Source organism: Chrysochloris asiatica, unplaced genomic scaffold (assembly GCF_000296735.1).
Source record: "Chrysochloris asiatica unplaced genomic scaffold, ChrAsi1.0 scaffold00029, whole genome shotgun sequence".
NCBI lineage: Eukaryota > Metazoa > Chordata > Mammalia > Afrosoricida > Chrysochloridae > Chrysochloris > Chrysochloris asiatica.
The window spans coordinates 578,071-590,730 of record NW_006408547.1 but is presented as its reverse complement, the minus strand read 5'-3'; the positions used below and the strand labels follow the sequence as shown (position 1 = coordinate 590,730).

General features: G+C 43.7%; 1 protein-coding gene across 1 annotated transcript; it reads left to right on the top strand.

The window, feature by feature from the left end:
- The first annotated feature begins 1,784 nt into the window (after positions 1–1,784).
- On the top strand, positions 1,785–8,362 carry ZIC5 (Zic family member 5). The gene is made up of 2 exons (XM_006846662.1): positions 1,785–3,536; positions 7,776–8,362. The coding sequence occupies exons 1-2, from the start codon at positions 2,015–2,017 to the stop codon at positions 8,216–8,218; spliced, it is 1,965 nt and encodes a 654-aa protein (XP_006846725.1). The 5' UTR covers positions 1,785–2,014; the 3' UTR covers positions 8,219–8,362.
- The last annotated feature ends 4,298 nt before the right edge of the window (positions 8,363–12,660 follow it).

Sequence of the window (12,660 nt, the reverse complement as noted above, 5' to 3'; positions counted from 1 at the left end):
TGACAATTCTACATAAACCTTCCAGAGGACAGGGTCCTCACTCACTCTTTGCCTGATTGGCCTGAGATATTAAGTCTTTGAAATGAAAATTGTGAGAGGATTCTTTTTCTCCCAATATAAATGTAGATTTTGCCACTATTGTTTATGTAAAAGTTTTTCATTGTTTCCACTCATGCCTTTATTTTTCCATATTTGAACTTCAATAGCTTACAGGAAAAAGCCCACTTGAAACTTGATTGTAGAACTTTCTTTGTTGCTTGTCAATTAATATAAGAAATGTTTTCAAGGATCACCTAGAGGCTCCCTGTTAAACACTGTTCCCATCAGTGTAAATGGTGTTACCGAATCAACTCTTTAAAAAATATTTCTTATAACCTCCCAGGACCATTTCTCAACTGATGGATCTGTGCAGTCTATTTTTACTTGGACATCAAGCAAATTAAGTTGGTAACATGTCTTATTGCATCCCTCCCCCCCGGCAAAAAAAATTAGTCTAGTTGTCATTGTCACTTAAAAAAAAAAAACATACACAAGAAAATACATTATGGAGGGCAGCAAACCCCCTAAGGAAAATAAAAGTACCCTGACTTTAATTTTTTGAGCACTTTGAATACTATTTTTTAAATTTTAGAATACTTAAAAAAAGAAAACTGAAATGACATTTGTAAATAAAACCCCTAAATTTATCAGGGGGAGCTTCTCATACTTCTCTACTCCCAAAAAAGTGACCACAAGGACCTAATTCTAGTTTTTTTAAAAAACTGACATGTTAGTAGACAGTTTGAAAGGGATGAGGTTAGCTGAACAAGAAAACAGATGCTTTTATGGTTTTCCAGTATGATTTTCTCTTTTATCGATTTATTAGAATATGAGAAGATTAAATTTTGTTAGCAAATAAATAGCAAAGACCCTTAAAATTTTTACGTGATTATTTTTATTAGGTCAATTCTAATACGCGGACCTTATACAAACACACACATACATATGTGTTCTAAGCCAGAAAGAGAAATTCTGATTCCCTTTGGAAAGTTGTTGTTTGGCTTGCCCTGCTCCAAAAAGCAAGTTACAATTGCTGCCCGATGTCCCTCTCGCTCCTGGTTACGGTAGTCTCAATGGAAAGAGGCAGATCTGGAACCCATGAGCAGTCAGATTACATTTACAGCCAATTCCTTTGAACCATGTTGAAAAGGATTCCAGGAGTTAAAAATGGAGGTAAAACGGGAAACAGTTTGACGTCACCAGGTGTTTTGTGTAGCCAAATTATTCATGTTATTTTGCAACCAATGGTTAAGAGCCTTCCAGTTGGTTCCGACTCTTAGCGACATGTGTAGGGTTTTCCGAAGAGCGGCTGGTGGATTTGAACCGCCGACCTTAAATAGCCTTCATTTTGGTTTTTTGTCCGTGCACCCCAAGTGTGCGCTCGGCAGATTGGATGTTCCCAAATATGTAGTTTTCGCATCAGCGCTTCAGATATGATGGAGGCAAACATCTGTTCACCATCTCCCCAAAGAAGGAGGTGAAAAGAGTTTGGGTGCTGGAAGCGACCCAGCGAGTGGTGAGCCGAGGGTTTAGGGATCTCCAGCTTCTAGTCACCCGGCGCGCTCCTGCAGCGTGCAGGTGAATACTCTCTGCGACGCGCATCGCGGGAGCGCGGGACGCAGCGCGCGCAGGCCCAGCTCAAACTTTCTGGAACTGCAACTTGGGCATCCCCGGGGAGGCGGGGACGCGGGGTTCCGGGGAGAGGAGGGAACGCGAAGTGAAAGCGAAGGCGGCCCAGAGCACGCGGGCGATTTCCCGCTGCGCTGAGAGCCTGAAAGGGAGCCAATCGGGCAGTCGCAGCTGCTGCCAATCACGCTGCTCCCTCCAATCCCACCCGTGCCATTTCCAAAATCTCGGTCCCACTGTGCAACTCAAATGTGGTGTACGCTCTGCCAATCGCTGGAGGACAGAGTGGGAGCAGGAATAAGCAGAGTTAGGAGGGGAGGACAAAAGTTAAAGAGCGCCTAATATATACATGTTTTTGAAGGCGGATAGAGGAAAAAAAGTCCTCCCAGTGAGGGTCTATGAGCCTGATTATGTAGTTCTGATGGAGCCCCCTTTGAGCAAGAAGAACCCGTCAGAGCTGAGATTAGTGGATTTGGCAACGGCTAAAGGCCAGCCGCTTCAGAATATGACAGGCTTCCCGGCGCTGGCGAGCCCGCCCGCCCACTCCCAACTCCACTGCTCCGCAGCGCACCTCCACCCGCAGGACCCGGGGGCTGACCCCGGTGTGGCCGTCTCTCCGCTCGGACCTGAGCACATGGCCCTGGCGAGTGCTCTCAGCCTCAGCCTTCCCTCCCAGGCGCTCTCAGCGCAGCGCGAGGCCCCGGGTGCCGCCGCCAGCGCTTCAGCCGCCGTTGTACACTCCGGCGCCAGCATCTACCCCGACAGCGGGGGCAGCAGCGGCGTCCAGCCCTCGGCGCCCCCGCCCCCAGCCCCTCCTCTTCCTCCCTCCCCTTCCCCCCCTCCTCTTGCCCTCTCGGGCTACACCACCACCAACAGTGGCGGCGGCGGCAACAGCGGCAAAGGCCACAGCAGGGACTTCGTCCTCCGGAGGGACCTTTCCGCTACGGCCCCCGCGGCGGCCATGCACGGGGCCCCGCTCGGAGGGGAGCAGCGGTCCGGCACCGACTCCCCCCAGCACCCGGCCCCGCCTCCCCATTCTGCCAGCATGTTCATCTCCGCCAGCGGCACCTACGCAGCCCAGGACGGCGGAGGCAGCGGGGGCCCGACGCTTTTCCCTGCACTACACGACACTCCGGGGGCCCCTGGAGGCCACCCGCACCCGCTCAACGGCCAGATGCGTCTCGGGTTAGCGGCTGCAGCGGCAGCCGCGGCAGCCGAACTGTACACCCGTACCGAGCCGCCCTTCGCGCCGCGTTCAGGAGACTCGCACTATGGGGCGGTGGCAGCCGCTGCCGCTGCTGCCGCGCTACATGGTTACGGAGCCGTGAACTTAAACCTGAACCTGGCAGCGGCGGCGGCGGCAGCCGCAGCAGCTGCTGGACCGGGGCCCCACCTGCAACACCATGCGCCGCCTCCGGCGCCGCCGCCGCCGTCCGCTCAGCACCCGCACCAGCACCACCCCCACCTCCCAGGGGCGGCCGGGGCCTTCCTGCGATATATGCGGCAGCCAATCAAGCAGGAGCTCATCTGCAAGTGGATCGACCCGGACGAGCTGACCGGGCCGCCGCAGCCACCGCTACCGCCACCGCCCCCGGCCGGCAGCGCCAAGCCCTGCTCCAAAACTTTCGGCACCATGCACGAGCTGGTGAACCACGTCACGGTGGAGCACGTGGGCGGCCCGGAGCAGAGCAGCCATGTCTGCTTCTGGGAGGATTGCCCACGCGAAGGCAAACCCTTCAAAGCCAAATACAAGCTCATCAACCACATTCGTGTACACACCGGCGAGAAGCCTTTCCCCTGCCCCTTCCCGGGCTGCGGCAAGGTGTTCGCGCGCTCTGAGAACCTCAAGATCCACAAGCGCACTCATACAGGTGGGTGTCTGTCCCCGTCTGCGCCGCTTCCTGCGCCACCACAGCTTCTGCCGCTGCTTCCGTTACTCTTGCTCGCCTTAATTTTCCCTCCTTCTGCTGCTTCTCTTCGCATACGTATAATCTGGACATGTGACTTCTTTTTTTTCTCTCCCCCTTCTTTTTTTTCTATGAATAAGTAATTCGATAGCACACACAGGCCCCGCGCTGGGTTCCCACACCGCGGAGTCTCCAGCGCGCGCACAGCCCCTCCGTCGGGACCGGCAAAGCGCTCCAGCAGCCGCCGCCACCGCCGCCCGGAAGCAGCAGCAGCAGCAAGAACAGGAAGGTGCCCAGGACGGTCGGCAGTCCCCGTCCGTCCAGCCAGGAACTCGGGAGGACGGCGGGGAAAGGGGCATCTGAGTTGGAGCCACCTTAACAGCGCCCCACCCCCACCCCCTTGGTCACAGATCCCAATCGGTTGCCTTGCTCCTGAGAGCAGGCATGGGGACTTGATGCAAGCATTGGAGTCACCAGACCGAGTTTGGTTTGGCCCCTCCTAAAGGTTCTGGGGCAGGGTGCAAAAGGCAAGGAAAAAGGAGTGCGTCCTAGGAGACCCGCCCCCTACACACACACAAACACACACACGCACACAGGTTCACTGCCACACAGCCCACATCTTCACACTCACACAGCTCACACAATTTTACACACCCATTCCCATTCACTGGGCAACCATGTACTTTCACATACTTACTTTCCATATATTTTCATTCATAGTTTCTCATTTACACACCTTCATGCAAACCTGTACATCGTCACACAGTGCTTTGTCACATATGCCCTAGAGAGTGCTGGACAAGTTGACTTCTGCCTTTTTAAATAAGGTTCTAGTTGGGAGAAGATGCACAGTCAACCGCAAGGTCGGTGGAGTAAACTTCGCCCTGGAACTTGAGGGAAGCCCCAGGCACCGTGGAAATTCTTCCCATCGTCCCCGAAAGCCATGTATTTGGGTGTCACGACCCCGGATGAGGGAGGATGCGACGCGGGGTGAGATCGCTCCTGTATGTGGTGTACCCCTTTGAATTGATGAGCACGTTGGGTGGAGGCGCTGATGAGCGGCAGTGCAATAGGGATTTATAGGGACAATATTACTCCTCCGAGGACACTTAAGTAACTGGAGTTTACGTTCAGTAATTACTTGAGTGATTTATCAGCACTGCAGCGATGAGGAGGCAGCCACTGGGCGTGGGCCTCAAAACCAGGCCAGAGACGTGACTGAGGGTTAGATTTATTTGCCGCGAGAGCCGGGTTGGGGCAGTGGGAGCAGCTCAGCCCGTTGGACTTTTGCTCCTGTAGGCAGACACTTTAGAGCAATCAATCTCTAGATGAAGGGTTGGAAGCATGTTTTTCAAGGAACCATATCTCTCCTTATCGCGATCTGTGTGCCTGTTAAGCCTCTGTGTCCAGCATTTACCCTGGGGCTGGGGTTAATGACCACGAAGAAAGCACGAGGACCCGAGTGGTGAAGCCTTTCCCAATCCTGCCCCAAAAGGAAACCTAAAAGCTGTGCCGGCGATCTCCGGCCCTTTCCACCTTTCTGGAAGGGAAGTGAAGCTTTTCTTAGTGGCTGCCCCTGCCCGGGAGCTGAAGGCAGTTTCCGCTCGGTAAAACAAGGAATTGGATATTTATGGCGCGAAAGCCAACGCGGAATCCTAGTCTTCCTGCGCTTGCCTGGGCACAGGTTTGGGCCGACCACATTCTCCGCGTCGGCCCTGCGGGGTTGGGTGTTTCCTCCAGGAGCTCATGGTGGGTAGGGGTGACCCTGGTCACCCTCACTTGAGCCAGAGTCAGGCGCTGAGGGCACCCACAGCAGCCTTATTTTCTGGCTAGTCTAAGTCCTTCTCTCTCTCCCCCCTCCCGTTGATCTGTGGGGTTCAAACTCTGAAACCCGAGCCTTCTTGTTTTGGTAGTCAGTCCCCTTAGCCACTGGGCATTGTGTCCAAAGAGTGAATTTCTTAGATTTCTATGTTACTCTTTTTATACCTCTTTGCTTTGTCTTTTGAAAGTTACTTTGAGGATGCTCAGGGATCCTAGAAGAGATTGATCACGAGAATAATCAAGGAGCCTCTCCTGCAGGCCCATTTCCTGAGCCATGTGCCTAAACCAGTTCTCTTTATAACACCCCCCTTTATAACTTAAGTTATTAGAGAAAGAGAACTGGTGGCACCTGGAAGTCACACACACACACACACACACACACACACACACACACGATCTGAATTACATTAGGATTTTGCTCACTGCCTTGTTAGGCCCCCTGAATAACATGAGTAATTTTATTCCTTTTCCATTTTATTTTTTCCTTCCACATTCTTCCAAATTTTCTTCCTTTTCTTACCTGTCTGTTTCTCCCTTTCCTGGGCCTAATTGCTTCCCATTATCATAGGCAATGTAGGAGTCAGTAACGTTCAAAGCATTTACCCTACATGTAGATTATACAGAGGAATTCTAAAAAACTAACACACATTTGCATTGCATGAATAAGTAAAGTGAGTTAAATCGCCATGAAGAAGGCTGATTACAATGTATTGGGTATTTTTGTTTTGTTTAAAATCCTGTTTTAAATTAGTATTATGGCCAACAGAATACAGAAATCAGGAAAAATAACTTGATGCTTTGATAAAAGGAGTTTGTTGCATTTTCTCTTCAGAGAATTTTAAAGGCTGTGATCATCACTGGGATTGCTGATTTTTTTTCTCTCTCTCTCCTTACAGCTCAATATAGGAGGTACTGTGTATGAGTATGTGAATGCTATCTATTTTTACTTTTAAAGTGTTTACAGGTAGGGTAAAGGTATATTCTGGGCATCTGAATACTTTAATATTTCTTACATGCTCAAGTACTAAAACAGTTGTTGTTTGTAAAATGTTCAAGAAAAAAACCACAAATCTAACCACTGAAGCAAGAGAAAAAAGAAAATTTCACCATAGAAATTTATATGTACTAATCTGAGTCTTAACACTGTTAAAAGGCCATACTTAGTGTATCATCATAGGAGCTTCTGAAATTTACACAAATGCCACTTTATTTTCTGAGTCATCTAAATATATGAAAATACTATGTTATAATAATATGTATTCTAGTAATAATATGTATAAATACTACATATAATAATAATATGGCTCATACAGTTATGAACTCAAGTGCATCAAGTAAGGTGAGGGAGAAAATTCAGTTATTCTGTTATCTGCTGTCTTACTTGCTTTTAACACCGAAGTATAATGTTGCTGAATTTCTCTAGTTTATCTTAGTAAGAATTTATACTTCCTGGACCAGAGGGCCTTGGTTTAAAGGTATTGTATTACTGGAGTGGTTAAGTCAGTAAAGGGGAGGGGTAAGCCAAGAAACGGGTTAAATATTTCATCTTTTTTGACTATTAAATAATGTAGAAAGCTATTAGAAGAAGCTTATTTGTGGCATCAGGTAAATGGTAGCGTCTAGCTAGGCTTGGAGTTTTTATTAGTGTTTACTGAGTTATTGGTCTGTTGTGTGCCTAATCTCTCTGCAAGTTGTGAGGAAACGCAGGCACCAATCACCTATTTTCTGCCCAGTGAGGCTTGTAAAATCTACTGGTGAGATTGGGTTTTACAGGTGCCTTTATTTCTGAAAAGAAAAGGATTGTTTTATTTCATTTCCTTTTCCAATTTCAAATCCTTTCCTCCTGCCTTTTTCTACCATTGAAATCCTAAAGAACATTTTAAAACAAAAATGCCATTATTAAGAGTTTTTCTGACCCCTCCCCCATTTACTTTTACTTCAGTGTATATGTTTATTTTTCTTTTCTTTTTCTGTATCTTTCTTTCCCCTGTCTATGAATTTGGAAGCATCATTTTCTTTAAGTGTTTAGCTTGGTGGAAGGGATGAATCTCTTGTTTATATTTTGTTTGTATGGACCCTTAAAGAAGTTGGTGTTATATGGATTCTAAATGTGTTTCAATATTATATCCTGGACCTTGTTTCAGCTGCTCTGACCCGATCCCTGGTGGTACTGCAGGGTCTGACATGAATCCTTTCCCAAACTTCGAGCTGCCACTGCATGGATCTACAGGTCTAAGGAGAGCCTCTAGGCCCATCCCTGAATTATCTCTTCCCCTTTTCATCCTGTAACATAGCATTAGGATGGTAGTTGGGAAAATGCATCCAAGATTTCCCTCTCATTTCCGGAAAAGAATTGTTAACCTTTTCTGTGTTTTGTTTCAGGGGAAAAGCCTTTCAAATGTGAATTTGATGGCTGTGACAGGAAATTTGCCAACAGTAGTGATCGAAAGAAACATTCCCATGTTCACACCAGTGACAAACCCTACTACTGCAAGATTCGAGGCTGTGACAAATCTTACACTCACCCGAGCTCTCTGAGGAAGCACATGAAAATTCACTGCAAGTCTCCACCACCTTCTCCAGGAACTCTAGGTTACTCATCAGTGGGGACTTCGTTGGGTGCCCCCTTGTCCCCTGTGCTGGAACCAAACAGGAGTCGATCCAGCACTTTATCCCCTCAGGTTACCAACCTCAATGAGTGGTATGTTTGCCAGGCCAGTGGGGCTCCCAGTCACCTTCATACACCCTCCAGCAATGGAACCACCTCTGAGTCTGAAGATGAGGAAATTTATGGGAACTCTGAAGTTGTGAGGACTATACATTAAGAATTTATTCATAATAATAAATTGGAGTCAATATCCTGGCTTAAAACAATGCCTCGCTTGTGATAAACCCTGACTCAGAGTTGCCACCAAGTCTAATTAGCTCTATTTATTATGGTGTTTGTACATTTAATTAATTTAATTAAGATATTTGGACTTTTTTTTTTTTTTTTCCTCCTTTAAAAAACAAAGAAATCTACCCAAGCTAGACTTTTGTAGTACATTGCAGGGGGACAGAGCTAGAGGCAAATTGTATCAAGGAAAATGAATGGAGAGATTAGTTAATCAAGATACACACTGCCAACAGAATATTTATACATATATATGTGTGTATGTATATATATATGTAGTTTTTTGTTTTTTTTTTTAAGGAGGAGAAAATTAAGTCAGATTTTAACACAGAACAAGGCCCTCTGCAGTTCCTGGAGTGCCTCTTGAATCCCTTAGACACCATAATGTGGGTTGCTTTGAAGCTTCCTATTTGGGCCCTAATTCTGTAAAGGCCTCTTAATTATAAACCACACACTTGCTGCATTGTCAACAGATCTTGGACTCTACCTATGGCTAAACATATTTATAAAAGTCCTTTAAGTTCTAATATTTGTAATTTTTAATTTCTACTCTTCTCAGTCTCATCATAACAGTATTTTTATACAGGGTTATTCAGTACCTTACTTACATGATTTAAAGATGAAGCAACCTTAACATTTCCATATACTGTGCTACTGTACTGTTTAAGTAAAGGTGGAAAGGGAAAAATCTGCTGCAATAGACTAACTGAAACTGTGATATTTTATAAAATGGAAGAGATTCACATGCTTTCTTTTCTTTTTATACTTTTTGTTTTTCCTTTACTAAATCAATCTGAAATTACAGTTTCTGCCTTTCTATTGTTTTTAAACTTCTTGTGTAATACAAAGATTATGGTTTAGATCATAAGTTTTGGAGGATGCTAGAATTAACAGTTTGAGGAGGTGTGATGTTGGCATCATGCCTGTTTTTTAGGGAAGCTGTTGTTTGTAAAACAGGTCAATCCTTGTATACTGTTGCATCAACCTTTTAAAAGTCTATGTTTCAATGCCTAAAACTCCATTTTCTTGCAGTTTCCACCTGAACACTGAGCACAACAAACTCTTCTATTTGAAAATGACAATGTGTGAAGTGTATGATTTACATTAAAAGAGGAGAGAATTACTATACATATTAAAAATTATAAAAAGTTTGTAGTTACCACCAAACACTGATGAATGTTTGACCTTTGCCAGAGCTGTCAAGCTGAGAGGAAAAAGGTCAAGGACCTAGGACAATACTCTTAGTCAATTTATTTTCGGTTGGTACAACACATCTCATGTGCAAAATGTAGTCCATCATAAACATCGTACAAATATACTAAAGAGCACTAATTTATCCTCAGAGACCCTGAAGACATCTCCTCCCCAGGGTTTGTAGAAATTTGTTTCATGTGTTGTGAGTGGTTGATGTAGTCTTGTCATTGTTAATAACTTGTATGTGGACACTATTATTTGTACAGTTGAATTAATTTATTTGCAGACCATGTTTTAATTTTTTTTCCATCTGGAAGAGTTGAAAGCACACCAAAGAATTTTATTATACATTTTGGTGAAAGATCATCATTTATGATCCATGGTTTATTTAAAAAAAAAAAAAGGAAAGAAAATGGAAAATAATATTTCTAAGCTTACTTGAACAGTGTAATGTGAAAACCAAGACTCTTCCTGCATGTGTTTTTTGCATTGTGTTGATGAGATTATATATAGTCTATAGCTATATTGCTAGAACAGTGCATGGTGCTGCCACTGTGAAAGCCTTTAAATGTTGTCTTCAGATTGTTATGGTAAATACCAATCATACAGACCCTCTTTTATAAAGACCATAAAACTTGAATATAAAGTAATTTTACATTTTAAAAGTTTATTTGATTTTCATATTCACTTTAAAAGTTCTTTCAGATAGACAAAACAAGGTATGAACTTTTTTTTGGGGGGGGTATGGGGGATAATTTATGTATTGTAAACTTAGAACAAAATATTCCTGATTTGTAATGAGTTGTTTTATTTATCCAACTTTTTCAATGGTAGTTTGCACTATATTATGCTACACGTTTATTTATTATGAAACAAACGAATATGTATTTTATGTATTTTCCCATCCAGAGTGACTGCCACAGATTTATTGGTTTCTGATACACCTAAAATAAAAACTTAAAAATGTGTACCTCCAATAGAAGGAAAGCAAGAATGATTATGAAATAATTTAATAAAGGTATTCTTCCTATTTATTGCTTACATTTTACATAATGGCAAATCTGCCATTTTCTTACAAACAGAACAGGTTGATGTAGTAAACCTACAGATTCTCTTCTCTTGGTCTCTTGACTTGTTAGAGTCTCCCCAGGTGTTGAAGTATTTTTACAAAATTTAATCTAGAAATTGTAATGTACTAGTATAAAGTATAGGAGTTGCTGCATTCATTTGTAAATAGAAAAATTAAGGGTAATAATCCTTAATGACTAAATCAGTGGAAAGATGGAGCTACAGTGAAAGGCTCAGACACAAAGAAGGAAAAAGCAAAACTATTGAGCTGTTTAGGAACTTTATTCATCCTGCATGAAGTTTCGTGAACATCAGATTATTATACCAGGATATGAGGGGATAAAAACAATTTTACTGGGGATTATTTGGGGAATTCAGTGAATATAAGTAACAGCTCAGAGTATTTGGGTTGGTTTTAAGGAGAAATTAGATTCATGGCAACAAAGTATTCAAGTGGCTTAGATGGATATATTTGGCTATCCACATTTATTTTAGGTAATAAAAAACTGATAAAAGGCAAATAGTTAAAACAATTGAAAATAATGTCAATTATTTCTTCAAAAGGTTATAGTGGTTTTTAAAAGGTTTGTTAAATGTAGTAAAGGTGAAACAGGTTGCAAAGAGTTGTTTTAAGCAGAATGACAATAACCAACACACGAAGACGAAGAAAAACACACATAAATGAGGGCCCCAATCAATGGGAAAACTTATAGCTCTCTAATGAAGTTTCTTGTGAAAAGAAGGGTGACACAAAGCCACCAAGACATGAATCATTCATGGGAAAGATAAAAGATATCTGACAATGAGCAGAACCTTGTATAGAGTGTATAAAACAAGTTTCCCCTTCTTATTTTCTGCTTTAGAACGCACAATCTCCTACTCCCAGCGTTCTCTGTCCAATCTATAGAGTTAAAATTGACCAGTGCTCGTCCTGCGCCACTTCAAAGTAATTTAGTCCAGAACGGAAGGCTTGGCGCTTGGACAATCTTCATGGTGTGTTAAGATTTCTATGGCAATTGGCAAGCAAGACGTTCCCATCTGAATATGTCTCAAAGAAAGCCACTTATTGACACTAAGTTGGCTATCATCAAAGACTATCTTTCCTAGGCAAAATGTGACCCTTGCAAACACTGTTTAAATAATTAATCTACCTTTGTTTTCCAAGCTAGGAGAATCTTCAAACACATCGTTATTTGTAGTTTATGTGTATTTTCCCCCCATTCAAAATGCTTTTTGGTAAAGCGAATGCTCTAAAATCTAAAGCGCTCAGAAACAGCTAGAGGGCAGGAATTATATTCACTTAAGGAGAAGTAGATGTCCACACAAGCCTGACTGCACTGGGACAGGAAAAGAGCAGGCCCAAAGCCCTTGGAAGCCAGGCCCAACTATCTACAGACATATTTGTATTGCAGTCATTCTTTATGTTGTTCATTTTGTGGAACCTCTTGGAGATTACTGTGGTTTATTCCATCAGTCAACTAGTCCTATAAAATGGGACAAATGGGACAACAAATGTTTGCCAGAGTCTTTTCTATTCCAGTTTGGTTAGGAAGGGAGGAGGGGCATGGAGACAATCTGGTTTCTCAAATGATCATCCTAAGTAAGAGGAAAGGAATGTAGATAACAAGGAAGAGAAAATGAGCCAGATACTTATTAATAAATACATTTGTATACTTTCACTTTTTTTTTTTTTTTTTAACCTGCTTGCCCACTCATACCTAGTATACCAAAACAGAACACATGACCACAGCTGTCCACCTTTCCAGGTCTGAAAGATGACACAGGAGACCCACAATGAAAACACCCTGGAGTTGCCTGCACACTTGTCTTCGGTGAACAAAATCACAAAATCACAGCTCCCTGAATTCCCTACCCACCCAAACACTGCAGAGCAGCCATTGCAACCAATGCAAGTGCCTAATCAGGCAGGGAGTCAGGATTGCTATGGCAATGGGCATTTAGGCTGAGTCCCTGGCAGAGCGTCCAATGCTATTTCAGCCACTCTATTAAGATACACTATCAGTGACCTTTATTTCATGCCACGTTACTATTAGTTCAATTCTTTTTCTCCTCCTCTATATATATATATATATTGATATCCTGGCATGGCAC